This window comes from Lachnellula hyalina, assembly GCF_007821495.1.
Source record: "Lachnellula hyalina strain CBS 185.66 chromosome Unknown contig00068, whole genome shotgun sequence".
Lineage (NCBI taxonomy): Eukaryota > Fungi > Ascomycota > Leotiomycetes > Helotiales > Lachnaceae > Lachnellula > Lachnellula hyalina.
The window spans coordinates 41,936-66,366 of record NW_022157182.1 but is presented as its reverse complement, the minus strand read 5'-3'; the positions used below and the strand labels follow the sequence as shown (position 1 = coordinate 66,366).

The 24,431-nt window shown below is 48.4% G+C and overlaps 4 protein-coding genes across 4 annotated transcripts; 2 read left to right on the top strand and 2 right to left on the bottom strand.

Moving 5' to 3' along the window:
* Window positions 1-2,941: 2,941 nt before the first annotated feature.
* ltnD (L-threonate dehydrogenase) lies at window positions 2,942-4,423 on the bottom strand (the record flags this gene model as incomplete). Its single annotated transcript, XM_031150544.1, has 3 exons — window positions 2,942-3,115; window positions 3,169-3,591; window positions 3,650-4,423. 3 exons carry the CDS (start codon window positions 4,421-4,423, stop codon window positions 2,942-2,944), a joined length of 1,371 nt encoding a protein of 456 aa, XP_031005282.1.
* A 1,063-nt stretch (window positions 4,424-5,486) lies between these two features.
* LHYA1_G005599 (putative elongation of fatty acids protein) lies at window positions 5,487-6,538 on the top strand (the record flags this gene model as incomplete). Its single annotated transcript, XM_031150543.1, has 2 exons — window positions 5,487-5,891; window positions 5,948-6,538. The coding sequence occupies 2 exons, from the start codon at window positions 5,487-5,489 to the stop codon at window positions 6,536-6,538; spliced, it is 996 nt and encodes a 331-aa protein (XP_031005285.1).
* Window positions 6,539-9,660: 3,122 nt separating this feature from the next.
* On the bottom strand, window positions 9,661-10,743 carry LHYA1_G005598 (AB hydrolase superfamily protein; the record flags this gene model as incomplete). Its single annotated transcript, XM_031150542.1, has 2 exons — window positions 9,661-9,700; window positions 9,755-10,743. The coding sequence occupies 2 exons, from the start codon at window positions 10,741-10,743 to the stop codon at window positions 9,661-9,663; spliced, it is 1,029 nt and encodes a 342-aa protein (XP_031005286.1).
* A 1,764-nt stretch (window positions 10,744-12,507) lies between these two features.
* TRA1 (Transcription-associated protein) lies at window positions 12,508-24,239 on the top strand (the record flags this gene model as incomplete). The annotated part of the gene is made up of 3 exons (XM_031150541.1): window positions 12,508-12,586; window positions 12,658-12,839; window positions 12,888-24,239. Coding segments are annotated over 3 exons (11,613 nt in total), but the record flags the coding sequence as incomplete, so codon positions are not given.
* Between the last annotated feature and the right edge of the window lie 192 nt (window positions 24,240-24,431).

Here is a 24,431-nt window from a genome sequence, read left to right as displayed (position 1 = left end):
TATTTCTAGGCGATTCCTCCGAGCTGGAGGAGGAAGGCGGTCGTTCAGATCAGACTTTGAAGCAATCCCATCTCTTCGGCACTTATGATTCGCGCATTCGTCGTCGGCGTTCTATTTATCAGAGCCTATAAGAAGCCGCTGCCCACCACGAATTCTGGCTGATGGTTGCGTAGACTCGGAGGACCACCACTAGGACTTGGCTGAGATAATGTCCTGTTTTGGCGTCGTGCCTGCAGCTTGCAGCGCAGCGTTGTGACCCAAGAGCAAGCAAGGTGCATCCTGGCGAGATCACCAGATCCTTTCACTACGCTGTCTTTAACTCTTCAGCAAAACCATGCAGCTTTCGCTATATGGTCTTGACTCTCGCAATATGAAGGCACATAAGTCGCATACCGGTATCTTCATGCGCTACTGTACCATTGTACTGTGTGCAACGTATCTGAGATGCCGGGTGCCCTTCCCTTTGCTACGGCGCCAGTCCTGTACAATGGTCACTATCACAGGTCTTAGTGACCAACGGGTATCAGCCGTGAAGCCATCACCGGCAGCATGCCATGCCATGAGGCTGGTGTCTTCAATGCCCCGTACTTGGGCCGTGATGGGCACGAAGTAAAAGTAATAAACTTTCTGCCTACCGAGGGTCTCGGTCCGAGATTCTCAGAAAGGGAATTGATCGTTGAGGTCTCAAAATCCCCTGAAAAAGGCTGAAGCCCAAGAAATCAATGTGGATTCTAGTCCTTACCCAGCGCGATGGACACGAAATCTCTCGTGCCCTATCTAGAGCTCAAAGTGGTTTAGATGAACCATACCAGTGGTGGCGGGGATGCTTCCGAGCGACGGTGCCATAGCTAATCAAAAGTGAGGCTACGGAGTATGAAAGTCAAGCCAGGACGGATACAAAACGTCTAGCTTTACCTGATGAAGTCACGATCGCTGGCTAGAGAGCAAGCGGCCTTCAGGGAGGAGTTGGGGACATTAGAAAAATGCATAAAAAAGTCTGATATCATCTCCATCGCACGCACGCGGTTCCCACCCATATTGCAGAAAGCATGCACCACCAGCACCCTCAAACCATCCTCCTGCGCGCGTTCCCCAATCGCATCATGTCGCTCCCGACCTCAAGTGTGTATTAATATATCCAACACTAGAAATAGCTTCACAAACCGAGACAAGGTCTAGACAATGGAGATCGGAAGTCATTCCTGAAACCCGTACCAAATTATCGGGATCAGGAACGCAAGAAACGCGTATCATTTTCAGACCTCTCTCGGGATATTTCCAGCATCAGGTAGGCTCGTCCGGCGGTGGATGAGCGAATCTAGGAAGCAAACCACATAGTCGGGAACAGATCTCAATGTCGCAGCATCATTTGCTGGATCGATCATCTTGTTCTTGGGCCCCTTTCTGATCAGAATCATCATGCAAACATGTGCGGGCCTCCTATTCAAAAGCCTCCAGTTTGCATAAGTCGCATGATGATGTTATTGCCGCACCCACCCGCATCCCACATTCTTCCCGCCGGTCCTTCCAGGCGTGCGCCGCGTGCGCCTTCCCGTTAAGACCGGCTTTATACGGCTACTACGATCGTATTAATAAGCCACAAAGAGTGCCGTCAAAGTTCAAAGTAAATAACGTCTGTCTCAGTTTCAGATTCCTCCAAAATAAAGTGTTGAATTGAACAAGCCATATTATTCCGTCACTTTTGTCATGCACCTAAAGTTCGTTCTCTATCCTACAGTACCCTCTTTATCGTTTCTTATCGATCGCTTACGAAAGGAAGCTCCTCACAACGACGCGTGCATGCATATCCACCTAATTAAGCCAGAACCAGGAGTATCGTTGAACCTCCAGACTTTTACTATACACTATTTATTGAAAGCCATGAACCTCATGTCGGTGCGTGAGAAGGGATGTCCTTGTCATTTACTCCGCAAACCTTGATATCGGAGGCGTTCCTTCCAAGGGCATACCCGGTACTGGTACCCAATGTCAACCCAATATCATTACTGTTCCTGAATCGTGCTCGGCGGCTTTCCGAAGACTAAGCCCCATTATAAATTCAAAAAAAAGTTAGATGAAGTGAGAATGTTTTTCTCAGCCTTTGATTTGTTTATTTTCTTTTCCCTAGTTTGAATGCCTAACAAGTTACGAGATACGGTCATAGACGCTGTATACAATCTAGAACCGAGATTCGAAATTGGCAAGAGCAAGTGATGAGGCGAAGAAGGAACCTCAGCTCCTTTCCAGTACCGTATCAGATACGACATTTGTCGCGGAATCTAATGTACGAAGTACAATCCACGAACACGCTGCGGGGTTCAATAGTGTCTGGTCGCTGCAATAATTGCATATGAATCTACGGGGGAGAAAGCAAGGGGATGCCAGCAAACAAGGTTTCTGGCCAATACCGCGTACGAATAATAGAGTTCTTTAATACGTAAATACTCGGACCAAAAGCTTTGACTGGACTGAAGCCATGAACCCGACCAACGGGACGAGCTAAAGCTATCGATACTTATGAACCAGGATGTATCAGACTCTCGTTCTGTTAGTATGTCTTTATGTGGTTTAATCCATCTGATTAATAAGAAGACTTGTAATCCTTTAAAGATTGTTGCATGTATTGGCCATGTCTCTCTGGTGGGGGTTTAGAAGCCCATTCTTCATATTCCATCTAGGCTCGCCGACGAGCTATACCATTCTCAAATCTGAAATACAAAATTGAAGGCTGATGGGAGGGTACCCAGTATTTCACTGCTACTGTGGACCGATCAGCTCTGGTTTGTATTTAGTCATTTGATACAAGCGAGGTATATCTAGCCTGTATCCAACCCTCAAGTAGCTCTTCGACCACCCATTTACTACATTTTGCCTTCCTCGAATCTCAATTCCTTGGTCTATTTACTCTCAATAGTCATACCACTCGTCGATGATCCATGGCTCACACTCTTGATCCTAGGAATAATGGCCCGTCACCGCCATCCCATATCCGAGAAACAGCCACGTCTGGCTCTTTCCCAAGCCCTCTCAGCGAGGCAAGCTGGAGGAGCTGTAATGTTGTGCCGGAAAGAGGAAGGGGGTATTTCAGCTGTTGGGCTGCCTCGATTGATACTTTCTATCACTTTATTAGCAACATGGATTGCACAACCAACTCAATATCACACGTACCAATTCAGCGATAACTTCATCAACAGTCTTTTTGGATGTCCACTTTCCACTCAGTAGCTGGGGAATACGATCCTTGTACATGAAACTCGTCCCAGCAGCACCGACACAAATATCGAATAGTTGTTGAGGTTGCAGACCAACTTTAGCTCCAAGAGTCGTAGCTTCAATAGCCGCCACGAGATGGACAGCCGCCATAAGTTTGGCAACTAGTTCTAGCTTCGAAACATCCTTTGAACTTGTCGTTGCTAAAGAAGTCTGCTCCAGGACCAGATTTTGTTGGTCGGTGGGAAGAAATATCTTGACGACTTCAGCATCGTCTTTAGCTCCATAGCCAGCGCTGAAACCCGTCACGAAAACCTGTTCCGCAGCTGAAGAAAGAAATAGAGGCAAGCCCGCTGCCCTCCCACCACTAGTAATAATGCCCTATCACAATCAACATCAGCTCAAGCCCTCCCTCCCTTCACACATCAATCAAACTCACAATATCCTTAACAAAGTTATTCAACGCCGAATAGATCTTCTTATCATCCACCAGCATATGCGGCGTCCTATTCCCAAACATCCAACTATTACCCTCACCCTTCTGCAGCTCCTCAAAAGCCCACTGCGTATTAAGGCCCAACCGCGCCGCGAACCCCATCGCCTCACACGACACCACAACATGAATGCCCGCCAACACCTGATGCACTATTTTCACATTCGTCCCCGCCCCCAAGCCCCCCTCAATAACCCACAGATTGCTCCCCGCCATCGCCTCCAACACCGGTCGTGCAGCCCGCACATCCGCCTCGGCCCCCGCTGCAAAAATGCTCAACGTCCCGTCAGCAGCCCGTACCGTACCGCCCGACACCGGCGCATCGATCACAGCTACATCGTCCCTGCCCACCGCATCTAGCTTCTGCCTCACGATGCCCGCGTGGTCTGGGGGCGTCGTGGAGCACAATATCACTATTGCTCCTTTCTCCAACGCCGTTGCTGCGCTGATACCCTTACCCCCACTGGTCCCCGTGCTCTCGTCAAATAAACAGGACAGGATCTGAGCGGCGCTGGTAACCATAAAGACTACGTATTTCGCCCCCTTTACTGCTTCTACTGGCGTCTGCGCTGTGTGTCCGCCGGCGGCTGTGAAGCGCGAGAGCGTCGGGGCCCAGACGTCGAAGCCGGTGGTGTGGGGGAAGGTGTGGAGGAGGTTGGTGGCCATGCCGAAGCCCATGGCTCCAAGGCCTAAGAAGGCTATTTTGGCGGGATCTGACATATTGGGCGGTATTGTGTGGTTAGGATTCAAGAGTACCTAAGTTAGTCGATGAGACTTGAGACTTGAGTTGATGATACTTGTAAATGAATGTCTCGAAAGAGGTGGGGGCGGGGTAAAGAGGGGTATTTATTTATCCAGTCTTTGATCGGCACTGTGAATACTACTTTAATGGAATTTCAGCTCGGGAAATATGTTTGATCTTTTGAGGATTTTTTATTATTAATACTTGTTCGGAGGTGGTCTGGTAGTGAGTATTTAGCACTGAAGAGTGGAGGGAGGTGGAGGTGTGTGGAGGCAGAGGTGGAGCTCCCCGGAAACGTCATTCTGGTGGGGTCAGCTGCTTATACGAACTATAAGAAGTCCATCAATGTCTGGCGGAATTACTATGAGTGTTCTATCAATTGATTACCTAGGTAATTATATACTTCTAGACTTCATCGAATAGTCGAATATCGGGCAGTAGGAAGCGCGTCAAGCTTTCCTGTCCCCTAACGCTCTTTCAAGTCTCCTCGGATGCCTGGAGCCGCAAGATATATTGAAAGGCTGGTAAATGTCGCCTTTGGAATCCTATACTTAATTGCTAATCAGGCATAGAGTATTTTAGCAAAGTGATGAAGTGAAACTACAAATGAATTCTCTCCGTGTCGTAGAAGACGGAGCGAGAGTGAAAGAGCCGCTAGTACGGAGGAGGTCCACCCTGTGAATCTGGAGCGGGCTACGGTCCAAGTAGTGGGATCTAGAATCATTCAATTGCACTTCTATTGCCTGAATGCCAGAAGATACGTATCTTTTACAAACATACCATTCCGTATTCACCATCATTAATATCTCACTCATTGCTTGTCACGTGGGCTGGGATCTCGGCATGAAATAAAATCCGAGATTCCGTCGCGGAAATTGGCACTTTCCCCCTTTTGATGTCACCTCGGTACGTCTGTAGATATATATTGACATCACGGCCTTTCCACCACGTATCTCGTACCCTCCTTACATTCGTCGTGTCACTCCTTCACTCAATTTATTTCCTTCTTCACTTCACAAGCTTGTGCCTCAAGCAATGACAATGACATTCCTCGAGTCACTACCCGTCCCGTCTCTCGACAGGCCTTTTGGCGTGCACCTATGGCCCCTCTTCAGCAAGGCCTTTGAACTGGTGGCAGGCTATCCTGCCGATGACTTTAAGTTCGTTGCGGGGGAGACACCAATGTCGACCCTAAGGGACACTTCCATCTTCGTCGCCGTTTACTACACCGTCATCTTTTCCGGCCGGGAATGGATGCGAAACCGAGAGCCCTTCAAGCTGAAGTCTCTGTTCCTGATCCATAACTTCGTCCTCACGGCCGTAAGCGCAATCCTGCTTGCGCTGTTCGTCGAGGAGCTGCTTCCTACGGTTGTTCGAAAGGGCATTTTTTATGCCATCTGTGACCATGATGGTGGCTGGACGCAGCCCCTGGTTGTCCTCTACTACGTACGTTTAGCCTGTTTTGTGAGAAAACCGGGTACACGATGCTAATATGAAGACAGATGACTTATCTGACCAAGTATCTTGAGCTTCTCGATACTGTATTCCTGTTCCTCAAAAAGAAGCCTTTGACGTTCCTGCACTGCTACCACCACGGCGCGACGGCCGTTCTGTGCTACACCCAGCTGATTGGCCACACCTCAGTTTCATGGGTTCCCATCACTCTAAACCTAACCGTCCACGTCGTTATGTACTGGTATTATTTTCAGAGCGCTCGTGGTGTTCGCATATCGTGGAAGGAATGGGTCACGAGACTGCAGATCGGGCAATTCGTCATCGATCTCGGCTTCGTCTACTTTGCATCCTACACGTACTTCACGTCGACCTATTTCACCTGGATGCCGCACTCGGGCCAGTGTGCTGGAGAGGAGTTCGCCGCCTTTGCAGGCATTATTATTCTCAGCTCCTACCTCGTGCTCTTCATCTCCTTCTACTTGGCCACGTACAGCAAGGAAGGAAAGCCGCCTACTGCTCGCAAGGCTCTGCGACGCATGTCCCAAGCGCGCGCTCTGGACCCTCACTCCTTCGATGCCAAAGCCATGACCACCGGAGCTGGCACTGGCGACGTCTTGCCCCGGTCCCGGAAGGCGTAAAGGCAATCAATCAATCAATCGTTCAAGATAGACCGCGTACCAAAACCACTGTGGTCCTGCTTTGCTGGCATCTGCATGGTTTATCCTTCCAAAACTTCTAGACCTTGGTATGGTTTATCCACGATGTGGCATTATGGCTGGATGAATTTCACGACGATCAATATAACGCAACTGCCCGCAATCGATCAACACATACATCATCACCGATATGAGGTTTTCTTTTTCCTTCTCGATGACCCGACCTGGTAATGGAACGAATCCTGATGTAATTTTACTTTGCATATGTACTATAATCTTTAGGAAATTATACTGGCGCTGGGATAGCTTCAGCGGAGAAGTGGACTGCGAGATCATATAAGAGATAATCCTAATAGAAGAACATGAAGAGTGTCAAATTTCGCCGTTCTTTTTCTTTTCTTTTTCCGAATCTCGTCAAGGGTTCAGATCAGTGGTCTAATGTTGAAAGGTAGTTCGTTTCATACCCATTCAGCTTTGCGGTGCTTGCGAAAACCTGTCCACTGTGTGATCTAAAGATTACCCGGACAGGTGATGTTTATTCCCATGTTATATTTTGAGAGTACCACGGGAGAACACTGAATTATTCACTATTTGCAATATTTTGGAAATGAACTCCGTGGTATATTGATCTGCCTGCAACTCTTCCGATTCCCAAAGCAACGCAAATGAACATCAGGGCGGAAACAAAATGGCAGTGGGTATCTGCCGGGTATCATCCCATGTCTAATAAATAACCAGCCTCTCGTTTCCCTACCATCCCATCCCATCAATCAGTTTCGCCCCTCGCTTCAGACCACATTAACCTTTACACCTTCCCCAACACCCAACCCCGCCTTGACATCCACATTCGCAGCACAAACCTTATACCCCGGGTGTGCCACCTCATGCATATCTCTCTCAACCCCCGCCCAAGTCACAAAGCGCGCCTTGACCTCCTCCGGCTCCAGCGCCCAGCTCCTCCGCGCAAATCTGCGACATAACGGGAGGGTGAACCATGAACGCAGACCCATCCTCCTTGGCCCTGTTCTGAAACGCTTTCCTGTACAGCATAAATGCGTTCATGGGTCGCTTGGCCTTGATATTGCCGGATACTTTGGCTCGCTCTCGCTCTCGCTTGCCTTCGGCGTGTCGGACGGCGATGGGGCGGTTGACGTACGTTTCTATGTCAATGAGGGGCATGTATGTCCATTTTGCTGTGAGCGAGCTGAGGGGTTGCGAGGGCTTGGTGAGGCGTTGTGGGGGCGTTGGGATGGGGAATGACTGTTTCGGGCGTTTTGGAGGGCTGGGAGGGGCTTCATGTTTCTCGTTGTGTTCGCGGCGTCGTTTGGCTGTCTGGAGTGCTAGGGCGGTCTTTTGGGCCGTGTGTGTTTTTTGCGCTGCGGTGTTTATTGATATTGCTGGTCTTGTTATGGATAGCCTATTATTATCATCGTCGTCGTCAATGAGCATGGGTTTGAGATTGGGTGCTTTGTGGGGAGGTGCCGCCTTTGTTTTTAGGATTGTTTGATGGGGGGTGTATTCAATAACCTGGAGACTGCTATGATCATGACTTGGCTGTCGTGTAGCTATAGCTGAGGGGCAATCGTCGTTGGCCTCTGTAGTCCCTTCCTCCTGAACAGAATGCTTCATGTTCCACCCAATAACCTTGTCCATCACACCTGTATTTCCCATAGCAGCAGATAGCAATAACTCTTCGAGAGCCTTTCGTGGGAATCCAGCTATGATACTCCGTGCCATAGCCTTGCATACGGGGTCTATTGGATTGCTGCGAATAGGTGTCTGGCGTTGCTGTTGCTGCCGCGCTCGAGTTGGATATACATCCGACAATATCGTAGAAATTGGCACTTGGATCACTGAAGGCGTCAAAGTCTGCTCTATCGAAGGTGAAGGAGCCGGGAGGCTAGTTGTAGAAGCCGTAACATCCATGTTTCCTTTCTCGATAGTCCGCGTCCGCGGTGCTAAAGAGCAAGGCAAAAAAGTCATATCCCACATCAAATCCCCCTCCACATCCATCTTATCAATCCCGACATCCTTCTCATGTTCCAGACATCTCTCCTTTCCTTCCTTCTCCAAAATTCGTGGCCCTGGTCCTGATCCTAATTCTGCCGCCGGCTTCTCCGTTGTTACACGAGACTGGCGTGACGTACGGCTCAAACTATGCCCTCCCCTCCTCGCCATCCCTTTACACACTGGTTTTATACCTTGACGCGCACAGCTGGGTCGAGCGGTGCCTGATAGCCCGTTGACTTGGGCGGTGAGGATGTTAACATGGCGGATGATGGGGCATTAGTGAAGAGCGGTGGATGCTGATGGTGTGTTTGGTCTGTAGAGAGTGAAGGAAGTAAAATAATTTAGTGTTTACGAGATAAGGAAGGTATGTGCTGAATAAAGCTTAAACAAAGCCTTATCGGTGAAAGACTGAAACATCAACGTTAGCGGCGCTGCTGTGTTCATGTCGCTGTCTACATATCCCTAATAAATGTTAATGATCCTTCGCCCCACCGCGTAAACAGGGGAATTCAGCAAATGATATCACTACATCCAGGGCCTAGTGGGACCTTACAAGAACTTTACAAGTACCCTTCGCGGGCCACTGCAAGGGTTCTAGCCATTCAGTTCTATAGGATTCTACGTATTATAGAGATTTTACGTGATTTAATATTTATTAAGGGGGATAGTAAGAGGACCCTGTGAGTTCAAGTAGTACAAAGCTAGATTTAGCGGCCGTTGACAACCCAAGACACCTACTAGGTACCTCAATGAGATCATGGCGTTATGCCCTGGTTCTAGATCTTTTGCAATTTGGTATCTAGACTCGTTATATTTGATCTACCACTGTGTATGAATATGATACTAGGTAAAGTCAATAACTCGGACACATTTTCTAAGTAAAAGAGCGGGGTTACGGGTGCGGCACTGGAACGTGGGGCGGATGCGTTCGGTACATCAGGAAGAATGCGCTGGTACTGTACCGGCGATTACACTGAAAACTGGCGGACAACCAAGTACCTTTATAAGCATGCCTTCTATACTCCAAGCATTCAGCATCCATCAGATCGTCGTCTCCTTTTCCAATCCTCTTACAGTTTCATCCAATGCGATTCTTATTCTCCAAACAATAAGTCTTTGTAATTCATTAATGGACTATAGATTTGATCTCACATGAAATTGTAACATAAGCTCATATTAAAAGCTCACCTATACATATCCTTCAAACTTTCCACCGCAACTCTATACGCCTCATCCCTCTCCCTAGTCATGTTCCCCCAGCTTGGCATTTTATCCCACCCGTGAGCAACCCCCGGAACTGTAAACCCACTAATCACGCTCCCCATTCCCCTTAACCGTTCCCTAAACGCCTCCCCCTCCCCAAGCAAAGCATCACCCCAACAAGTAATAAAACAAACCTTCCTCGGCAACGCTTCCTTCAGTAACGCCTCATCCGCCAATGCAGGACTCAGTAACGGATTCCTCATATCGGCAGGCTTGGGGTAAAGATACGACTCGTCAAAGACGCCAACCAACGATTTAGGCATCCCAATCGGCTTAGTATTCGGATTCGAAGCCGCCCTCTCAGCACGTGAACGCGTCCAGTCAACAGCCGGATAGAAAGCCACGATTCCCACAAGCTTGCCCAGCTCAACTTCAGCAAGCCGGTCTTCGGCCTTCAATCGAGCAATTTCCTGGTGCAGGCGTATGGGAGCCGTGAAGCTGTAATTCCCACCTGCTGAGAAGCCCGAAAGGGCGGTGCGGGATACATCGAGGTGGAGAGAGTCAGCATTAGCCCAGAGATACAGCATAGCTGATACACAGTCCTCGATTCCTGTTGGAAAGGGGTATCGAGGCGCAAGACGGTAATCTACGCTTACGATCACACACTCGATTTTCTGCAACACAGTAGTGGCCCATCGTGCATCGTCAGCTGCATTCCCGACGCTGTAGGCGCCTCCATGGAAATTGACGAGTACGGGATACTTTTTCGAAGACTGCTGGCCGAGTTTGTAGCTAGGTGGCGTGTAGAAGAGGAGCTTGAAGGAACCAGGGACGGAACCGATGGTTGAAGGGATGCGGACGGTGAAAGAGGGGCGTTGGGGTGAAGGGGGTGAGAGATAAAGTTCGCAGTAGCGGCCTATTGCTGCGAAGATGCGGAAGAGGTAGGTTTTGATGTATAGGTTGAGACGTGACATTTTGTAGCTGTTAATGGATGTTGGAATCTGATGACGCGTTGATTCTTGAGCTTGGCTGGCTGTGGGCAGTATAAGTAAGGGTTATATATAGAATGAAGTTATTGTATTTACCATAAGATTTATGAAGGTTATTTAAAATAGACAAGTTTGCGTGGATGTCGCTATTGTACACCAGGTATAGAGTGTGGAAAATAATCAGTGTCTTGGGGGAAGTGAAACAGAAACAGCTCTCCGTGGAGGGAAAAAGTGTACTAATAAGGCACCAAACCTCGCTTGTCTATTAGGAGACTATTTTCCTCCACGGAGAAAACAGATAAGCTTGCAGATCGAAGGGGGGCTTACAGTGGGGTTTCGCTAAGTAAAAGCTTGACTTCTCTAGGATTAGTCTCAAAGAAATGGTTTCAAACTATCTATGCACTTTTAAAATTTGTACTAGAAAAGCGCTATATTACTTTCTAAAGAATAGGAATAAGCTAGAAAACAACTACTAGAAAATAGAAGATAAAAGATATATACTGAACGTTATCTACTAGGAGATATATATTAGAGGTAGCTTTTCGATTTAGTGTAAGAGTAAAATTAAGGCATTTGATGATTTTAATCTACTATTAGTACCACGTAGTGCTCTTTTCTAGCTTAGTAATTTGCGTTGTTAGTGATGCTATGAATTTGTAAAAGTTCTTTGCTTATAGGAGAGGTTCACTTATAGCACAGGAGTAGACTGTAGCTAAAAGGGGGAGGTTCACTGGCGCTCAATTAAGAAGTGCGAATTGTTGGGGTAGAATGCTCTACTGGAGCTGATTGCTTTTGTGGAGCATTTGGAGCTGCAATTGCTGCTGGAGTCCGGATAGCAATGATGATTGGAACTGAGGTCAAAGGGGCTTAAGCGAGGTACCTCCCTCTACCTCTGGTTCGGAATTTGGGGAATGACCAATATTTGTCCATCGGTTAAGCACTTGACTTCAAATCTCCCCCATTGTTTGAGGGATTGAAAAGAGAAACAACTGGAATGAATGCTCCGGCGTTAAAGAGATAGGGAGGAGCGGAGCGGAACGGAGCAGACAACGTCGAAAGAGGAGAGCTTTATCCGCTGCGCCAAAGGGCTACCTGGCAGGAGAACTGAGTGAAGGGTGGAAGGAGGAGTGGTTATTGACTCGATTCCGAACATTGTAATGATTTGTCGCAGAAAGCTGTTGAACTAAAACAACAATAATGGCATCTCTCGCAAATGGGACCAATTATTTTGCTATTAACGGAAAGAGACTGACTAGATGTAATATATGGCAGCATAAGTTCAGGCAATCCATCGAGTGAAGCGGAGGACAAAACCCCTGATGAGGAATAGCGGCACGTGATTTTAGGCGGAAGAAAGATGATCCTTGTGCCGATTGGCTAGAGCTGATTTCCCTGATAGTTTAGAATCCCCTCCTCCGAGCTTTTAGTCGCGAGACAGTACGCTGTCAAGCCTCATCTAGATTGATACTTGCGATTCCGCGTCAAATTGTTCTCCAGCAACAGCCTCGACATCCTTCTTTTCTCTACAGCGGTTCTTTTAATGAGGCCTGTTAGGACCTAGATTATTTGATGAGATTTTTGATACCCTCCCTTCATCTTCCTAATAATCAATTCGATTGATCTATTCAGCCTTCTCACAGCCTTCACTACAATCACAATATCAACGCCCCACACAACCACCACTCTGCGCGAAGATTCTTGCCGCAGATACCTCCTCCCTCTTGCGCATGAAGCCTCTTTCTTGAAAGGGCTTGCGCCATTGCGAATGTCGCTGTCATGTCTGCCACTATTGATGTAGTTGTGCAGCGGTTGAGCTCGCCTGACTCTGGTACGTTTGCTTCCGTCCCCCCAGGCCCCATCATAATACGGAATTTGGAAATATCAATCGGAACTCGAAAGCTGACCTGCCTCTGCTTCGATTAGATGTCAAACTCAAAGTCGAAGCAGCGACTCAGCTGCGCGACAACCTCGAGCACTACATAACTGGACCCATATACCCAGCTTTCCTCAAGAAGCTAATTCCAATATTCATCAACTGCCTAAAAGGCCCTCCAGTTTTTATTAGTACTTCCTCGGAACAAGTCAGAGCTTCTGCCATGCTGCTTTTGCCCCATGCTAAAATACTGTAGAAACTACGGAGCTGTGTTCTCGAGATCCTCCATCGCTTGCCTACGAACCCCCCCGAGCCTTTCGAACCATATGCAGAAGAAGTGGTGGATCTTTTGATGAATCTGGTGAAATGTGATAATGAGGAAAATGCATCTCTCTGTGTCAAGACGATCATGGATATTATGCGGCACCAGACCAAAGTGCTGCAAGAGAAGGTCCAGCCCTTCTTGACGCTCATTCAAGACCTCTTCGACCAGATGGAGTCAGTGGTACGGGATCAGCTCGACAACCCAACTTCTGGAGTGCCATCGACACCAGGGAGCTCACAAACATACCAAAACTCTCCTCGACCAGGCTCTCCAGTTGCATCTGTCGCAGACCTTGGGGCAGATCCCCAGCAGCAGACCCGGCCGTTGTTAAAGGGGATGCAGTCCTTCAAAGTGCTGGCAGAATGTCCAATTATTGTGGTGTCAATATTCCAGGTCTACAGAAACACGGTTGGGCCAAATGTTAAGCTTTTTGTGCCTCTCATCAAGAGCGTTCTCCTTCTCCAAGCAAAACCTCAAGAACAAGCACATACCGATGCCGCAGCAAAGGGTACCATCTTCACTGGTGTTAGCCCCAACATTCGAAACAGAGCTGCCTTTGGAGAGTTCATCACGGCCCAGGTCAAGACAATGAGTTTCTTGGCATACCTCCTTCGGGTATACTCGCAGCAGCTTACCGATTTTCTTCCAACACTACCAAATATCGTTGTTCGACTGTTGAAGGATTGTCCGCGGGAAAAATCCGGGGCGAGAAAAGAACTGCTGGTTGCGATTCGACACATCATAAATTTCAACTTCCGGAAGATATTTGTGTCGAAGATTGATGAGCTTCTTGATGAGAGGACATTGATAGGTGATGGTTTGACAGTCTACGAAACAATGCGACCTCTTGCATACAGCATGCTTGCTGACCTTATCCATCATGTTCGAGATGCTCTAGATCCTAAGCAGATTCGGAAGACGGTCGAGGTATATACCAAGAATCTGCAGGACAGCTTCCCCGGTACCAGCTTTCAGACCATGAGCGCCAAGCTGCTTCTGAATATGGCAGAATGCATTTCGAAGATGCCCAGCAAGACAGATGCTCGTTACTACCTAATCATGATCCTTAATGCTATTGGAGATAAGTTTGCCGCCATGAACAGGCAATATCCCAATGCTGTCAAGCTTTCGAAGCTCTACGCACAACAATCGATCGATGCGTCTGCAGATAACTATCTAGCGGAAAAAGATAATCCTCCTAATTGGGATGAGATCGATATTTTCACAGCTATGCCAATCAAGCCATCAAATCCTCGAGACCGGGGGCTCGACCCTGTTGCCGATAACAAATTCCTGTTCAAGAATCTCATGAATGGGTTGAAGAACACTTTCTATCAACTGAAAGCATGTAATACTGCCCCGCCAATTGATGCGAACAACGCACCCGCTCATTGGCAGGAAGTCTCATATGGATTTTCGGCCGAGGAAGTCCAGGTAATCATTAAGCTCTTTCGCGAAGGTGCTTACGTTTTCCGGTACTACGAAATTGAGAAACCAGCGTCAGAATCGCAGTACGCTTCACCTGTTGAGTTTATGGCAAATCACTACATGATCTCCAGCAGCAAGGAAGAGAAGGATCTGCTTGAAACTTTTGCCACAGTCTTCCATTGTATCGACCCAGCCACTTTCCATGAGGTTTTCCATGAAGAGATTCCAAAGCTCTACGAGATGATATTTGAGCACACTGCACTCCTCCATGTACCGCAGTTCTTTCTTGCGAGCGAAGCAACGTCTCCCAGCTTTGCGGGAATGCTTTTGAAGTTCCTCATGGACCATATCGATGAAGTAGGCAGCTCAGATGTCAAGAAGTCGTCAATTCTTCTCCGACTCTTCAAGCTGGCTTTCATGGCCGTGACTCTCTTTTCGAATCAGAATGAACAAGTCCTTTTGCCCCACGTGCTCGACATTGTCACGAAATCCATTGAGCTATCAACGACCGCCGAAGAGCCAATGAACTACTTCCTCCTTTTAAGATCACTCTTCCGAAGTATTGGTGGTGGAAAGTTTGAGCACCTCTACAAGCAGATCCTACCTCTTCTTGAAATGCTTTTGGAGGTTCTGAACAACTTGCTCTTAGCCGCACGAAAGCCGGCAGACCGAGACCTATACGTAGAGCTGTGTCTCACCGTCCCTGCCAGGCTCAGTAACCTCCTCCCCCATTTGAGCTATTTGATGCGACCTCTCGTAGTAGCTCTGAGACCTGGGTCTGATCTTGTGGGACAAGGTCTCAGGACGTTGGAACTTTGCGTCGACAACCTCACCGCTGATTACTTGGACCCCATCATGGCCCCAGTAATTGATGAGTTGATGACCGCTCTCTTCGATCATCTTCGCCCTACACCCTACAGTCATTTTTATGCTCACACCACCATGCGAATCTTGGGAAAACTGGGTGGCCGGAACAGGAAATATATGACAGGCGCTCCAGGTCTGACCTTCCAGCAATTCTCGGACGATATTACCAGTTTCGATCTGAAGCTCGTTGGGTCGAAGAAAGATAGAGCTTTCCCAGCTGAGATTGGTATCGATCTCGCCATTGGTAAATTGATGGAAGCGCCGAAAGGAGCTGCGGCCAAGAAATTAGATGGATATTACAAGAAACAAGCTCTCCATCTCATAAAGACCCAATTAAAGTTGCGTCTTGGTGTAGACAACCTCCCGGAAGATTTCTCCCGACTTGTCCGTTTGCAGGCACAGGATTTGCTAGCCGGAGAATCCAACGTCGACTTGACTGCGCTCGAAACGTCCGACAGAGAACGGTCTGTTTTCAAGAAAGACGGACAGGACGCGATGCTTAAAAAGTTGCTCAAAAGCTGCATATTTGCTATTTCTCTCCCCGACTTTACAGCTGAGGCCTCGGCACTTTTAACCAATGTCTGCAGGCATATCACAATCCTCGAGATTGGTAACGCTTTGCAAGAGATGAAGCGAAGGAAACAGGCGTTTGATGTAAAAGCTGGAGAAGGTAGACTCTTCATTGAAAGTAGAGTGCTTGCCGATGCCATTGTTGAGTCCTTGTCATCTGATATGCCAGCTGTTCGGGAAGCCGCCCAGCAAGCGATCCAGGAGGTTTACGATTCTACCGGTATCATATTCGGATCGAGCACTGAAATTTCCCGCTTGTCATTTTTTGACCATCTCGTCAAGTCCTTCTGTCACGCATGTTACGAAGAGGAGTGGTTTACCAAGGCAGGTGGTAGCTTGGGAATTAGCCTTATGCTTACCACGTTTGACATGGGCGATGCTTGGGTGCAAGATAAGCTGATAGAGCTGGTAAGGGCTCTGATGTATGTCATCAAGGACATGCCTCCTGATCTACCAGCAAAGACTCGAAGGGGAGCTCAAGGTACACTCGAGATCCTTCTACGTCGTAGTATGAAGAATGCGACCAAGGATGACCTCGCTGTTCCTCCTCCGGCTCAGCCCCCTCACCAACAGTCACGAGGATCTAAGCTTTACCAGATTTGCGGCCTCATGAATCTCGCCGTTTGCCACATGAATCGACATGTCCGTGAAGCTTCCAGGCAAGCACTGGAGATCATTTCTAAGGAGGTTGGGGTTGAGATCTGGGAGCTTTTGGAGCCCAGCAAGGACAGTTGTCTAATGCCAATTTACAACAAGCCGCTGAGAGCACTTCCATTTGGAGTGCAAATTGGTTTTATCGATGCAATCACATATTACATGGGATTGAAGAGCGACTTCGTCCCCTTTGACGACCACCTCAATCGCCTGCTCATGGAGACTTTGGCTTTGACTGATGCACCTGACGAGTCCTTGGCTGGAAAGCCGCAGGAGCATCGGACACATGAGTCGATCGTCAATCTTCGCGTGGCCTGCATGAAAATGCTTACAACAGCAATGGGGTTCGAGGATTTTCAGAAAGGGGCCGCAAATCCCACTCGAAGCAAGATCGTTGGCGTCTTCTTCAAGTGCTTGTACTCAGAATCAAAGCCTATTATTGAGTCAGCGAATGACGCATTGAAGGTCGTCCTCTCTCAGACGAGCAAGCTACCCAAAGATCTTCTTCAAAATGGTCTCCGTCCTGTGCTGGCAAATCTCCAAGATCCACGTCGGCTAAGCGTCCACGGTCTTGACGGCTTAGCCCGACTTCTGCAACTTCTGACAACGTACTTCAAGGTTGAGATTGGCTCTCGTCTGCTCGACCACATCAAGACCCTCGCAGATCAAAACATGCTCCAACGAATCTCATTCACTCTTATTGAGCAAAACGAGCAGATGAAAATCATTGCCGCCGTCGTCAACATCTTCCATCTGCTTCCTCCGGCCGCAGAACAATTTAAAGAAAGACTCATCATCACTGTACTGGATTTGGAGGAACAATTACGTAGGACGCGATACAGCCCATTCAGACCGCCACTCTACAAATACATCAACAGATACCCCAAAGAGACCTGGGGCCTCCTCCTTGGCAAGATCGAGGAGCCAAAGTATGGCCGCTTCCTAGCTCAGGTTCTGGAGAATCCCGAAAGCAAAGCTCTACGAGAGGTCGTTGTCAATGGAGTCGAGTCCTTGATCAAGTACTGTGGAGACATGAGTGAGGGAAACAAGGAGAGCAAGTATGCTGCTATCATCAATTCCATCCACATCATGCATTCCATCTCCAAGTTCGAAGGCACCCGATCTTGGATGGAAAAGAAGGATAGTTTGATGTGGTTCAAAGCCGTTGGCAAGAAGTTGGAAGCACAATTGCGCAGCAACACCCTGCCGCCACAACTCCGTCTTGCTGCCGAGCAAGCTGGCGATCATCTCATGATCATCTTCACCAAGTTCCTTGAGTACCATCCTAAGGACCTGGACGCTTTGTTCAGCCTTGTGGAGGCTGTCACCTCTGATGACTTCAAACCCAGCCAGCCGCTTTTCGATTATATCTACAAGCACATTGTCTGTAATGAATCGATTGACTACTGGAAAGCAATTATTATGCGGAGCTTGGAAATATATGCTGGTAGGAGCGCATCACAAAAGACGAAGGCATTCCTTTTGCACTACCTGGTCAACCCCATCATCGCCATGGATGTCATGCGCACCACTGGACAATCAATTGCTGCAAAGACACCCAGACTAATGGATAAAGCAGTGATCGAGTCAGTTCACAGCAAGATCTGGAAAGTGGGTCTTGGGGACTCCAATGAAGACTTGACTCAGCCAGGCATCGATCACACCCGGATGGAAGTCCTGCAGCTTACAGCGATGCTTATTAAGTATTACCACGCGATTCTGCAAGATGCCCGAAAGGACATCATCAAATTCGGCTGGACCTACATTCGTCTGGAGGATGTTATCAATAAGCATGCTGCGTATGTCGTAATCGGATACTTCATCGCGCATTACGAGACACCAGCCAAGATAGTCCAGCAAGTCTACTTTTCACTTCTGAGAGCAAATCAGAATGAAGGTCGAGCCTTGGTGACACAGGCCCTGGAGCTCATCGCACCTGTACTCCCCAAGCGAGTCAACGCAGCGCCAGGCGATCGCAACCCTATCTGGGCTGTTGGACCCCGTCGAATTTTGGCTGAAGAGGGTCAAAATGTACAGCAAATGACTAGCATCTTCCACTTCTTAGTCAAGCACGCGGATCTTTTCTACGACTCTCGTGAAAAGTTCATTAATCTCATCATAAGCTCTCTCCGCAAAATTGCTGCACCACCAAATCCATCAAATGAGAGCAAGAAGCTGGTATTGAACCTGATGACTTTGATATGGCAGTGGGAGCAGAAGCGTGTCGAAGGAAAGGATGCTTCTCCTGTGCGAGCCTTTTCGGAATCTCCGAACACGAAAAAAAGGAAGCTCGAGAGTTTGAGTGACCAGCAAACATCTTCGCCTTCACCATCCAAGCCTGGTTCGTCCTCAGGTGACAAACCCGAGTACAAAATCCCACCTATTGTCCAATCAAAGATGATTAAGTATCTCGTCGAGTTTATTGCATCGCTCAGCGAGAGGTATCCGCTCCCATCAGCTAAGAACAGAGATTCAGGCGCTTCTAATTCTCCGATGCAGCCTGGGCTCTCAGTTGAGATGTGCAAGAAGGCCATTTCTCTTCTCTACAATCTCCTTCAGCCACAGTACTGGGGAGAATCAGGTGTTGACTTGTTCCCAAATGTTACCGAGACAGTTTTAGCGAGTGAGAGGACAATTGCCGCTCTTGCCAGCGAGCATTCTGACAAGGAAAAGCCCGATGAGAAATTCATCACCAACATGATAAATACTCTCCAGATTGTTCGCATCATTGTCAACATCAAGTCAGACGAGTGGATTTTGCAAAACCTATCCGCTCTGCAGCATATTCTGGATAAGTCCCTGAAGTCAGACAATCCAGAGATACAAGATTGCTTGCATTCGGCCGATGAAACGATCGACGATGGTCGGAAGCTGAGGCCACTGCTCAAACGTATCCTGGATGCTGTTCCCGATGATGTTCCCATGGAGGATGCCGATGCAGATGGAGAAGCAGAAGCATCAACGTCGGAGATCATTACCTTCTTAACTAACATAGCTACCGAGATGCTCTCGGCCAGCAACTATGTCGCCGGCATCAACGTTTTGTGGACTCTGGCCCAGCGAAAGCCTTCTGAGATGGATCAACACATTAATCAAGTAATGAAGGCTCTGCAAGCCAAGCTGGCGCGGGAACACGTTGGTCATTATACTGCTGTAATGGGCCAGTCTGGGATGGCAGCTCCGGTTCGACCAGGAGAGGCTGAACCAGCAGGGGTAATGAGCAACTACGATCTGGAAATTCAAACTGGTCTCATGCTCAAGGCTATTGATGTCATCTCGATGCGTATGGATGTCCTCGGGGATAATCGCCGTCCTTTCCTTAGCGTCCTTGCGACATTGGTTGAAAAATCGATGAGTAACTCACTGTGTTTGAAGATTCTAGACATGGTCGAAAACTGGGTCTTTAAGTCCGAGGGATCATGGCCTACGTTGAAAGAGAAGACTGCCGTCTTACACAAAATGTTGACTTTCGAAACCCGATCCGACCAAACCCTCCTGATGAAGTTCCTCGAACTCGTAATACGTATTTACGAGGACCCGAAGATTACGCGCACGGAGCTCACTGTTCGAATGGAGCATGCATTCTTGATTGGCACCAGAGCCCAAGATGTTGGGATGCGGAACCGCTTTATGACAATCTTTGACAAGAGTCAATCCAAGACAGCCAGTGCGAGACTAGCTTATGTGATTACTGGTCAGAATTGGGACACATTAGCCGAATCGTACTGGCTCTCTCAAGCTTCTCAACTACTGCTTGGCGCTGTCGATACGAATAGCTCACTGCAGCTGCACTCGGAAGACTTCCGAGTCATGCCAGCTTCTATGATCTTTGGGACTTATTCCAAAGACCCTCGAACCCCAGCACTTCCTTCGGACGCCAAGTTCGATAGTTTGATGGCCACTCATCGACGCTTTGTGGCCGAGCTTGGAGATGTTAAAGTCCGCGATGTGATTGAACCTCTCACTCAATTGCAACATACCGATCCCGACATGGCACATGAGATGTGGGTTGCGTTGTTCCCTATGTTCTGGGCTGCTACTCCCAAGGATGAACGTAGTGATTTAGAGAGAGGAATGGTCGCTTTACTCACCAAGGATTACCACTCACGGCAAGTTGATAAGAGACCCAACGTCATCCAATCACTCCTCGAAGGAGCCGCAAGGTCTTGGCCGGAATGCAAAATTCCACCCCATGTGCTGAAGTTTGAAGCAAAGACGTACGATGCTTGGTACACCGCACTTGTACAGCTTGAAAACGCTGCAATCAACCCAGCAGTTGATAGCGCGTTAATTCGAGAGAGCAATCAGGATGCTCTTGTGGAGCTGTATGCTGGTTTACAGGAAGATGATCTATTCTACGGAACGTGGCGCCGCCGATGTCAGTTCGTGGAGACGAACGCTGCTCTTTCGTACGAGCAGAATGGCATGTGGGACAAAGCGCAGAGCATGTATGAGGCTGCTCAAATCAAAGCCCGTACCGGTGCTATTCCTTTCTCCCAGGGCGAATACATGCTCTGGGAAGATCATTGGGTCTTGTGTGCACAGAAACTTCAGCAGTGGGAGATTCTTTCCGATTTCGCCAAGCATGAGAACTTCCAAGACCTGCTGTTGGAGTGCGCATGGAAACAAACAGAGATGTGGCAGACACCCGAACATCGCGAGTCCCTCGACAATTTGATCAAGGGTGTGATGGATGCACCTACACCTCGGCGTGCCTTCTTCCAGGCCTTCATGTCACTTCTCAAGCTTCACAACAAGACCGAATCTCCAGGCGAGTTTAGCAAGGTCTGTGACGAGGCCATTCAGCTTTCAATCCGAAAGTGGCACCAGCTACCGAGGCGGATCACGAACGCTCATATTCCTCTCCTGCAGAACTTCCAACAGCTTGTGGAGCTTCACGATGCTAGCGTTATTTGCCAGAGTCTAGCGCAGACAAATCAGGCCAACCTTGATGTGAAATCTGGCGAGCTGAAGTTATTACTGGGTACATGGCGTGATCGACTTCCTAACGTTTGGGATGATATCACCGCATGGCAGGATCTGGTGACCTGGAGACAACACATTTTTGGACTGATCAATACAACATATCTTGGACTCCTTCCTCAGCAAGGGCAAAACGCCAATGGAGCTTCCTTCGCTTATCGGGGTTATCACGAGACTGCTTGGATTATCAATCGCTTTGCTCACGTTGCCCGCAAGCACCAGCTTCCAGAGGTCTGTATCAGCCAGCTCAGTCGAATCTACACTCTGCCAAATATTGAAATTCAAGAAGCATTCTTGAAGCTTAGGGAACAGGCCAAGTGCCATTATCAGAACCCCAACGAGCTCACCAATGGATTGGATGTTATTAACAATACCAATCTCAATTACTTCGGTCCAAACCAGAAGGCTGAGTTCTATACACTAAAGGGTATGTTCTTGGAGAAGCTAGGTCAGCGGGATGAGGCTGCGGAGGCCTATGGCATGGCACTATTCTTTGACATCAAGCTTCCAAAGGCATGGGCAGAATGGGGGTATTACAATGATCGTCTGTTCAAAGAAAACCCAAATGATTATCAATTCGCGCGAAACGCGTTGAGCTGCTACCTCGAGGCTGCTGGACTCTTCAAGAATGCGAAGTCACGGAAATTGCTCACTCGCATTCTCTGGCTACTAAGTCTTGATGACGCCGAAGGCACCCTGTCGGCACAATTCGATGACTACAAAGGTGAGACGCCCGTGTGGTACTGGATCACCTTCATCCCTCAACTTTTGACTGGACTTGGCCACAAGGAAGCACCTAAAGCGAATATACTTCTTTCCAAGATCGCCAAGGCGTATCCCCAAGCTCTTTACTTTCAGTTGCGAACCAATCGAGAAGATATGCTCGCCATCAAGAAGACCCAGGAGCAGAAAGAGGCAAGAGAGAGAATGGCAAAAGCTAGACAGCAGGGCAATAATAGCGGTTCAGCTCCACAGCAAAACGGCTCACCCAGTGCCCAACGTCAGAACACTCCTGCTACTCGACCTGATAGTGCTGCTGGATCAAGGCCCGGAACAGCAAACCCGGAGTCTAATTCTGTGGTCAAGGCTGAGCCGGATGCAAATGGAGATAACAAGACTGATGTTACAGCTGCACCGCAGAAGAAGCCGCCATGGGAGCACACCGAGGAGGTGCTCGCTGTACTCAAGACTGCCTTCCCGCTCTTGGCACTTTCTATGGAAACCATGGTTGACCAGATTTCCAAGTTCTTCAAGTGTCCACCAGATGAAGATGCGTACAGATTGATCACTGCTTTGCTCAACGACGCACTCTCGTACGTTGGCCGCATGCCCGGTTCATACGCTCACGATGTCAAGTTACCACAGGCAACCGAGTCAAACATCACGAGATTTGCTGAGACCATTCTTCCGACGCATATACGAGCCTCGTTTGAAATCGACTTTGTTCAGAAGAAGCCGACAATGCACGAATATATTCATAAGCTCCGCAAGTGGCGCGATAAGTTCGAAGCCAAGCTTGATCGAAGATCGAAAATTAAGTATCTGGAGGATTGTAGCCAACACCTCAGTGATTTCAAATTTGCCAAACTCGACGAGATCGAGGTCCCCGGCCAATACTTGCAACACAAAGACAAAAACCAGGACTTTATTCGCATTGAGCGTTTCTTGCCAAATGTTGATCTAGTCCGAAATATTGGGGTTTGCCATCGCCGAGTAAAGATTCGTGGTCACGATGGTAGCGTTCATCCATTCGCGATTCAGCATCCAGCCGCCAGGCACTGTCGGCGTGAAGAACGAATCTTACAGTTGTTTAGACATTTTAACGGGAGCCTAAGTAAGCGCAAAGAAAGCCGGCGCCGCAATCTCAACTTCACCCTGCCGCTAATGATTCCTCTTGCCCCACATATTCGTATGGTGCAAGATGACCCAACCTATGTCTCGTTACAAGGTGTCTATGAAGATCACTGCAGGAAGAGTGGGATGTCGAAGGACGATCCCATCCTATTTACAATGGACAAGATGAGGGCATTTGCCGAGGGAAAGGCAAGTCACATTAATGCTGAGCCTATAGATGAAGCTAACATATTCCAGAAAAATATCGATCAGTCAATCACCGCCAAACTCGAAACTTACGGTGCCATCCAGGATAAATGGGTCCCCCACAACCTGGCTCTTGAATACTTTACGAAGGTGTACCCGTCATATTCCGAGTTCTGGCTCTTCCGCCGTCAATTCTCCTATCAATTCGCGGCCCTCACCTTCATGACCTACATCTTACACATGCACAACCGCTACCCGCAAAAGCTCAACATCTCCCGCGGTACCGGCAACGTCTGGGGTTCAGAACTTATGTCCTGCATGGCAGCCGGAAAGGCCTTCTTCCATAACCCCGAGCCTGTTCCTTTCCGCCTGACGCCCAACCTACAGACACTCATGGGTCCCTTAGCCACCGAAGGCATTTTCTCCTGCGCAATCATGGCTATTGCGCGCTGCCTGACGGAACCAGAATTTGAGCTCGAACAACAGCTTTCACTGTTCGTAAGAGACGAGATGATCTTTTGGTTCACGTCCGCGCACAGAAGCTCGGGCAGTATGGGTGAGGGGCAGCTTAGGGAGACAGTCCAGACTAATAGTGAGTTGATTGTCAAGAGGACCCTAAGTATCGCGCAGAGTCCGGCGGGTGCACTGCCGGCGAATCAGACGGTCATTGATTTGATTGCAAAGGCGGTTAACCCGATGAATTTGGCGCAGTGTGAGGCGCTTTTCATGCCCTATCTATGATTGAGTGGGTTGGAGATGATTAGAGATGATTAGCTTGGAAATGTTTTATAGAGGTGCGGGGGCATGTATGTATTCATATGGAACGGCGTTTGGTACAATCTGCTTTACATCAAAAGGTGGCGGGTTAGCGTGGCGTTGGGTTTGGTCAGAGGGCAGAAAGGACTGCTGGGGTGCACTAGGATTGAACGAATT